Raw genomic sequence first — 9,621 nt, 5'->3', positions numbered from 1 at the left:
ATGGCAAAACACATTAAAAATAAAGTGTGCTTTAGTTTGTAGTGAAACAATCAGTTCTTTCTCTGGAAGCTGATAATATTTTTCCTCATATAAGTTTTGGGGATCATCTTGAATCATTGCATTGGTGAGAATTACCAGTTTTCATTCATACAGTGTTTTGGTTACTATGTATAATGTTTTCTGGTTGTTCTCGCTTCACTTGGTATGACTTCATCTAAGTTTTTCCAAGATTTTCTGAAATCATCCTGCTTGGCATTTCTTATAACATTAATATTCCATTACTATAATATACTAGAAATTTTCAGTTATTCCTAATTAATGAGCATCCCCTCAATTTCTAATTCTTAGCTATTGCAAAGAGTCGCTATATATGCATATAGATATAATAATAGATATATTTGTACAAACAGATCCTTTTCCCTTAAAAAAATATCTTTGGGATATAAATTCTGCAGAGGTGTTGCTGGATCAAAGAGTATGCACAATTTTATATCCCTTTGGGTTCCAAATTGGATCAGTTCACAACTCCACCAGTTTTCCCATATCCTCTCCAACATTTGTCATTTTTCTTTTCTGTTATATTAGCCAATCTTATAAGTGTGAGGACTACCTCACATGAGAACATTTTTTGCATGACTAGTTAGTTTTAATTTTACCTGAAAATGGCCTTTTCATATTATTTAACTATCAATTGGAGAATGAATTTTATTCTTATAAATCTTGTTCAATTCTCTACAGATTTGAGAAATGAAGACTTTATCAGAGATACTTATTGATATTCTCACGTAAACCAAGTTTATGCTTTTTTCCCCTAATTTCAGTTTCATTGGTTTTATTTAAAATGCAACTTTTAAATTTTGTGTAATTATGATAATATGTTTTATTATGCTTTCTATATCTTGTTTAGTACTAAATTTTTCTCTTATCCATTATTTCCAGATTGTTCTCCAGAACAGCTGCATCAATTCATAACTCCACCAACAATGCATTAGGACATCCCCTCCAATATTTATCATTATCTTTTCCTGCTATCTTAATCAATTTAATAAGTGTGAAGTGGTATCTGAGTTGTTTTAATTTGCATTTCTCTAATCAATAATGACTTAGAGCATTTTTATATGACTTTAGATGTCTTTAATTACTTCACCTGAAAATTGTCTGTTCATATCCTTTGACTATCAATTAGTGAATTATTTTTTAAAGAATTTTATTCAGTTCTCTATATATTTTAGAAAAGAGGAAATACTGACTGTAAAGTGTTTCCCAGCATTCTTTCTCCCTTCTAATCTTGACTACATCATTTTTGTTTGTGCAAAACCTTTTTAAATTTAATATCATCAAAAATGTCCATTTTGCATTTCATAATATTCTAGTTCTTCTTTGGCCATAAATTCAGCTCTTCTCCAAAGATGTCATACATAAACTATCTCTTGTTCTCCTAATTTGCTTATGGTATCATCATTATCCTAAATCATGTACCCATTTCAACCTTATCTTGATATAGGGTGTGAAATATTGGCCCATTGCTAGTTTCTCACATATCCAGTGTTCCCATGAAATTTTTTGAAATAGTGAGTTTTTATCCCAGAAGCTGGAGTCTATGGGTTTATTATCCAACACTAGATTTCTGTATTCATTGATTATTGTGTCTTGTGTACCTGACTATTTCCTCCGACCCACCACTCCATTTCTTAGCAAATACCAGATACAGTTTTAGGTCTCATACTGGTAGGCCACTGTTTTTTGCATTTTTCCCCCCAATTAATTCCCTTGATATTCTTGACCTTTTCTTTCTCCAGATGAATTTTGTTATTTTTTATATTATAATTTTTTGGTATTTTGATTAATATAATGCTGAATAACAAGAATAATTGAGGTACACTTGTCCTTTTTTATTATATTGGCTAAATCAATCATGAGCAATTGATATTTTTCCAATTGTTTATTTGTCTGTTTTCATTTCTGTGAAGAGTGTTTTGTTGGCAAGTAGATTCCCAGGTATTTTATATAGTCTCCTGTTATTTTAAATGGAATTTCCCTTTCTATTTCTTGATGCTGATCTTTGTTGGTAGTATAGAGAAATGCTGATGATTTCTGTGGATTTATTTTGTTTCCTGAAACTTTGCTAAAATTATTAATTACTTCAACTATTTTTATTTGTAGTTCATTCTCTAATCTATAATCATATCATCTGCAAAGATTGATACTTTTCTTTTTGCTTATTCTTATTCCTTCATTTTTGTCTTTTCTTATTGCTATAACTAACATTTCTAGACAATATTGAGCAATAGTGGTGATAATGTGGTATGTCCTCATACCTCATATTATGCATGGTTTCTACTTTACCTGCAATATAGATGATGCTTGCTAATGGTTTTATATAAATATTATTTTAAATTTTAAATAGTATTTTATTTTTTCTCAGTTATATAGCCAGAAAAAAATTTACTATTTATTTTTATAAGATTAAATTCCAAATTTGTCTTCCTCCCTCCTTCACTCTAGTCCTTCCCCTCTTCTGAAGATGGTTTGATACAGTTTTGTTTGACATCATTTGAAACATAATTTAATATTAATCACAGTTGTGAATGAAGAAACAGATCAAAAGGAAAAAATGAGAAAAAAATTATCAAGTAAAAAAAGTGCTTTGTTTTATATTTTTTTAGTTGTTTTATTGACTAATGTGATAAGTATGCAGTAGTACTTCAAAGTTTGTTTTTTTTTTTGTTTTTTTGCAATTCTCTAATCCAAAGTGATTTAGAGAACTTCTTCATATACCTATAACTATCTTTGTTTTCTTCATCTGAAAATCGCCCGTCCATATCCTTTCACCATTTTTTAATTGGAGAAATGGCTTATATTCTTATAAATTTGATTCACTTCTCTATGTATTTGAGAAATGAGGCATTTATCAAAGATATTTGATGTAAGAATTGTTTCCAGTTTTCTGCTTTCCTTCTTTTTTTTTATTAAAGCTTTTTTATTTACAAAACATATGCATGGGTAATTTTTCAACATTGACCTTTGCAAGACCTTCTGTTCCAAATTTTCCTTTCTTCCTCCTCACCCCCTTCCCTAGATGGCAGGTAGTCCAATACATGTTAAATATGGTTAAATATGTTAAAATAAAAAAAAAATAAATGTTAAAATATGTTAAAATAGAAATATGCTAAAATATAAATGTTAAATATGTTAAATCCAATATATATATATATATATATATATATATATATATATATATTTACAGTTATACGGATCAAGAAGGAAAAAACAAACTGCAAAAGAAAACAAAATGCAAGCAAACAACAACAGAGAAAGTGAGAATGTTGTTTTGTGATTCACACTCTGTTCCCTTGGTCCTCACTCTGGCTGTAGATGGCTCTTTTCATCACTGAACAAGTGGAACTAGTTTGAATTATCTCATTATTGAAGAGAGCCACATCATCAGAACTGATCATCATATAGTCTTGTTGTTGCCATGTATAATCATCTCCTGGTTCTGCTCATTTCACTTAGCATTAGTTCATGTTAAGTCTCTCCAGGACTCTCTGAAATCATCCTGCTGGTTGTTTCTTACAGAACAATAATATTCCATAATATTCATATACCATAATTTATTTGGCCATTTACCAATTGATGGGTATCCACTCAGTTTCCAGTTTCTTGCCATTACAAAAAGGGCTGCCACAAACATTTTTGCACATGGGTCCTTTTTCCTCCTTTAAGATCCTTTTGAGATATAATCCCAGTAGAAACACTGCTGGATCAAAGGGTATTCTGCTTTCCTTCTAATCTTGGTTGTATATAACCTTTGTTTATACAAAAACAATTTAATATAATCATTTTTTTGCATTACTTTATTTCACATTTTATTATACTTTCTATCTTGTGTTTGTTTATAAATTATCCATAATAATATAATTATCCCCTTATCCATAAATCTGATAGATGAACTATTCTTTGATCTTATAGTTTGTTTATGGTGTCAACTTTCATAATAAATCATGCACTCATTTTGACCTTAACTTAGTAAAAGATGTGAGAAATTGGTCTATAATGAGTTTTTGTCCTATTGTTTTCCAGATTTCAATATATGTGTATAGATTTCATATAATGAGAGATCTTCTCCCAAAAGCTGAAGTCTTTGATTTAATCAAATACAAAGTTGCTTTGGTCATTGACTGCTGTTTCATATAAATCCAGTCAACTCTACTGGTTCACCATTCTATTTCTTATCCAATACCAGATAATTTTGGTGATCCCTGTTTTATAATATAGTTTGAGATTTGATATTGCTAGCCCACCTTTTATTGTATTTTTATTTTCATTAATTCCCCTGATACTCTTGTCAGGGTTCCTCAAACTTTTTAAATAGGAGGCCAGTTCACTGTCCCTCAGACTGTTGGAGGGCTGGACTATAGTAAAAACAAAAACTTTGTTTTGTGGGCCTTTAATAAAGAAACTTCATAGCCCTGAGTGAGGGGGATAAATGTCCTCAGCTGCTGCATCTGGCCCACGGGCTTTAGTTTGAGGAGTCTTGACCTTTATTCTTCCAATAAATTGTGTTGTTATTTTTTCTAGATTACCAGTTTAATTGGTATGAAATTAAGTAAATTAGGCAGAATTCTCATTAAAATTGTATTGGCTCAGCTTACCCATGAGCAAATGATATTTTCCCAATTTTTTAGATCTGAATTTTTTGTGTGAAGAATGTTTTGTATTTGTGTTGACATAGTTCCTAGGTTTGTTTCAGCAGATAGACTCCTAAATATATTTTATTATTTATTATAATGTAATATGGAATTTCTATTTCTGTCTCTTGCTTTTGGGCTGTGTAAAAATGCTGTTGATGTGGATTTATTTTATATTTTTCAACTTTGCTAAAGTTAATTATTATAAGTAATTTTCATTTTGAGTTTTAGAGTTCTCCAAGTATAACATCATCATTTGCAAAAAGGGATAGTTGTGCTTCCTTATTTTAATTCTTTCACTTTCTTTTTCTTTTCTTATTGCTAACACTCACATTTCTGCTATTATATTGAATAAGAGTAGTGATAATGGGCATCTTATTTCACCTCAGATCTTTTTGGCAAAACTAATAGCTTATTATCATTATAGATAATGCTTCTTACAGTTTTAAGATAGTATTTTTTAATAGAATGGGTGCTATATTTTATCAAAAACTTTTTTAGTATCTATTGAGATAATCATATGATTTCTGTTGCTTTTCATAGTGATATTTTCAATTATTTAGATGGATTTCCTAATATTGAAGAAAAGATATATTCCTGGTATAATCTTAACCTGATCATATCATATGATTATTGTGATATACTGATGTAATTGACTTGATTTTTTTTTTCATCAATATACATTATGGAAATTGGTCTATAATTTGTTTCTTTGTTTTAGCTCATCCTGGCTTAGATATCAACATCATTATTTGTGTCATAAAAAGAGTTCACTAGGACTCCATGTCCACATTTCTTTCTTTTTTAAAAATAAATTAGTTTAATATTTTCCCTCATTTAAATGTCAGTCTTTTTTTACATTTGTTTTTAAAACTTTTGAGTTACAGATTCTTTCCCTTATCCCCACCCCCAGGATCCATCAAGAAACCACCTATCGGGCTGAGGGTGCTCGGGCTGCGATGGCGGCCGTGGAGGCCGCAGCGGCGCCGGGGGCGGAGTCGGGCCCGGGGGTGGGGTCGGTACCGAGTTTGGAGATCCAGCAGCGGCTGGTGGAGGATGAGGAGAGCGGCCGGGAGCGGCCCCTGCGACCAGGGGAGAGCTGGTTCTTGGTGGAACAACACTGGTACCAGCAGTGGGAGGCCTATGTCCGAGCTGGAGACCAGGACTCTAGCGCCTTCCCCGGGCCTGTCAACAATGCGGAGCTCTTCGAAGACCAAGAAACCCGGCGTCTGAAGGAGCGGTTGGTGGAAGGCGAGGACTACGTGCTGCTGCCAGCCATGGCTTGGCATCTTCTGGTTAAGTGGTATGGACTGGAGCCCGGGCAGCCCCCCATCGAGCGGAAGGTGGTAGAGCTGCCCAGCACCCACAAGGTAGAAGTCTATCTGGTGGAGTTGCTCCTGTGTCAGCACAATGACATGGAAACATCCCGGCCTGCTCAGTTCAGCCGTGCAGATCCTATTGAGCTGGTCCTTCATACAGCCAGGGAGCAGTTTTCAGTGGGGCCAGATGAGGAGACACGCCTGTGGGTGAAGAATGCAGATGGCTCCTGCGAGAGACTGAGGAACATACACATGTCCGTGTTAGACGCCTGCCTTGGGCCTGGTCAGGTCATCATCATGGAGACGCGCAACAAAGATGGCACATGGCCCAGCTCCTGGCCTCACATCATGAAAAACTCGCCAGATGAGGACGAAGGCTTCCGGGGCCAGCCAGGCGTCTGTGGTCTCACCAACCTGGGCAACACGTGCTTCATGAACTCAGCCCTGCAGTGCCTGAGCAACGTCCCCCCGCTGACGGAATACTTCCTCCACAACCATTACTTAAAGGAGCTGAACTTCTGCAATCCCCTCGGCATGAAAGGCGAGATCGCCGAGGCCTACGCCGACCTGGTCAAGCAAGCCTGGTCTGGCCACCACCGTGCTGTGGTCCCCAGGATGTTCAAGACAAAGGTGGGCCACTTCGCCTCCCAGTTCCTCGGCTACCAGCAGCACGACTCCCAGGAGCTGCTCTCCTTCCTGCTCGATGGGCTGCACGAGGACCTGAACCGGGTCAAGAAGAAGGAGTACGTGGAGCTTCGGGATGCCGCCGGGCGGCCTGACCAGGAGGTGGCAGATGAAGCCTGGCGAAATCATAAGCGCCGGAATGATTCTGTAATCGTGGACATCTTCCATGGGCTCTTCAAGTCCACGCTGGTCTGCCCTGAGTGTGGAAAGGTGTCTGTCACCTTCGATCCCTTCTGCTACCTGAGTGTTCCTCTGCCTGTGAGCAAAGAACGTGGCATGGAGGTCTTCTTCGTTTCTATGGACCCACGCCGAAAACCCGAGCAGCATCGCCTGGTCGTGCCCAAGGCGGGGAAAGTGTCGGACCTCTGCTTCGCCCTGGCCAAGCACACGGGTGTCTCTCCGGACCGGATGATGGTGGCTGACGTGTTCAGCCACCGCTTCTACAAGATCTACCAGCTGGAGGAGTCTCTGAGCTGCATCCTGGATCGGGACGACATCTTTGTGTACGAGGTGTCCGGAGGGGCTGGCGGCGGAGAGGGCACGGGAGAGGACGTGGTGCTGCCCGTCTACCTGCGGGAGCGGACCCCAGCCCGGGACTACAGTGACTCCTATTACGGCCTCATGCTTTTCGGACACCCTCTACTGGTATCCGTGCCACGCGACCGGCTCTCCTGGGATGCCCTCTACCATATTCTGCTACACCGCCTTTCGCGCTACGTCACCCGACCCGAATCGGACGACGAGGAGGAGGAGGAGGAGGAGGAGGATGACGACGACGAAGACGACGAGGAGGAGGAGGAGGAGGAAGAGGAAGAGGAGGACGACGAGGAGGAAGACAACAGCGAAGACGACGAGGAGGAGGAAGAGGAGGAGGACGATGAGGATCTGTATAAGCGCCCCAGCAGGCTGAGCGAAGGAGAGCAAGACGAAGAAGAGGAGAGGGGGGAGGCTAGCTTAGATGCCCGGCCCTCTACGGAGGGCTCGGGTGCAGCCATCAGGGTTCAGGTGGGGGAGGTAGAGGGGGAGGGTCCTCCTCGCAGCCCCCCTCCCGGTCCTCCTCCCGGCCCAGCCAAGAAGCCAAGAAGGAGGCGGCGGCGGCGGCGGCGGCGGAGGCCCCGGCGGAAAGTCCTCTTCAGCCTCCACACTGTGAATTCCAACGGAACCAGTGACCGCAGAGGCTTTGCCGAGGATGCCAACGGAGTCTCCTTTAACTCCCAGCCGTACATCGCCATCGACTGGGAGCCCGACATGAAGAAGCGCTACTACAATGAGGTGGAAGCCGAGGGCTACGTGAAGCACGACTGCATGGGCTATGTGCTGCGGAAGGCCCCTGTGCGCCTTCAGGAGTGCATCGAGCTCTTCACCACCGTGGAGACTTTGGAAGAAGAGAATCCCTGGTACTGCCCGACCTGTAAGCGCCACCAGCTGGCCACCAAGAAGCTGGATTTGTGGTCCCTGCCCGAGGCCCTCATCATCCACCTGAAGCGGTTCTCCTACACCAAGTTCTCCCGGGAGAAGCTGGACACGCTGGTGGAGTTTCCCATCCGGGACCTCGATTTCTCCGAGTTCATCATCAAGCCAAGGACTGAGGCCGACCCGATACCCTGCAAATATGACCTCATCGCCGTCTCGAACCACTACGGGGGCCTGCGAGACGGGCATTACACCACGTTTGCCCGCAACAAGGACAGCGGCCAGTGGCATTACTTCGATGACAGCAGCGTCTCCCCTGTGTCCGAGAGCCAGGTTGAGTCCAAAGCGGCCTATGTTCTATTTTATCACCGGCAGGACAAGGTGCGGCGGTCCCCAACCCGACCTGGTGCGGCCAGCGCGTTCTCCACACCCCCTGGTGATGGCCCAGATCTCTGTCCCCGGGCCGAGCCCATGGACATGGACTGAAGGGGGGGCTGGGCGGGAGAGGGGGGCCCCCACCCTATCCTCTTCCTTATCCCCACAGATCACCAGCATCCACTGCCCTGGACCATCTCAGGAACTGCTCCCTAGGGCTTCCCTCCAGCCCTCTCTCCCTAACCCCCCCCCCGGGACCTCCAGTCATGGCCTCTGCCCCCTCCCGTCCCTGGGCTCATCCCTTCACTGGCAGCCGCTCAAGTGCCTGTCCTGCTCCCAATCAGAGCAATAAGTCCTGGCCTCCCTCCCCTCTCTTCCCCTTCCCTCTCCTCGAGGTGTTTCTCCCTTATTTTGTAATTTATGGTCAGCTGCCCACTGGGGGCAGCCAGGGCGGGGTCTTCGGGGTGGGGGAGAAGGCTGCCACGAGGAATAGAGAATGTATTTTATTACTGATGCCCTCCCCCCTCCCGTCTGGTACCCGTTGTACATAAAAGCCCGTGTTTCACCTGCGGGGGAAAAAGAAACCACTTATCTTTATGCAAACAATTCCTGAAAAAAGTCATGTTGTGAAAGAAAACATAGATCTTCCACCCTAAAAAAATCCTCAAGAAAAATAAAGTTAAAAAATAAAATAAAAGAAAAAGTATGCTTCAATCTGAATTGAGATACAATCAGTTCTTCTCTGGGTATGCACAGGATTTTTCATCATAGGTTCTTCAGAGTAGTCATGGATTATTTATTGTATAGCTGAGAACATCAAAGTCATTCACAGATTACCATTTCACAACATTGCTATTGCTTTTTACACAGGATATTTCACTTTGCTTGAGTTCATGGATGACTTTCCAGTTTTTTTCTAAGAACCTCCTGCTCATCATGTTTTATAGAACAATTATATTGCCTCATAATCATAGACTACAATTTATTCAGGTCATTCTCAAATTTATGGGCATCCTCTCAGTTTCCAATTCTTTGTCTTCAGAAGAGAACTGCTATAAATATTTTTGTACACATTTTTTAAAATCTCTTTTGGGATTCATGCTTAGAATAGCAGGTCAAAAATATGCATGATTTTATAG

The 9,621-nt window shown here is 41.0% G+C and overlaps 1 protein-coding gene across 1 annotated transcript; it reads left to right on the top strand.

Annotated features, from left to right (window-relative positions):
• Positions 1 to 5,528: 5,528 nt before the first annotated feature.
• Positions 5,529 to 9,173, top strand: LOC100926288 (ubiquitin carboxyl-terminal hydrolase 11-like). Its single transcript, XM_003763027.3, has one exon. It carries the CDS (start codon positions 5,651 to 5,653, stop codon positions 8,591 to 8,593), a length of 2,943 nt encoding a protein of 980 aa, XP_003763075.2. The 5' UTR covers positions 5,529 to 5,650; the 3' UTR covers positions 8,594 to 9,173.
• Positions 9,174 to 9,621: the final 448 nt, after the last annotated feature.

The sequence above is a fragment of the Sarcophilus harrisii genome, chromosome 1 (genome assembly GCF_902635505.1).
Source record: "Sarcophilus harrisii chromosome 1, mSarHar1.11, whole genome shotgun sequence".
NCBI classification, from domain to species: domain Eukaryota; kingdom Metazoa; phylum Chordata; class Mammalia; order Dasyuromorphia; family Dasyuridae; genus Sarcophilus; species Sarcophilus harrisii.
The sequence above is the reverse complement of the archived record's forward strand: the minus strand, read 5'-3'. Positions and strand labels throughout refer to the sequence as shown.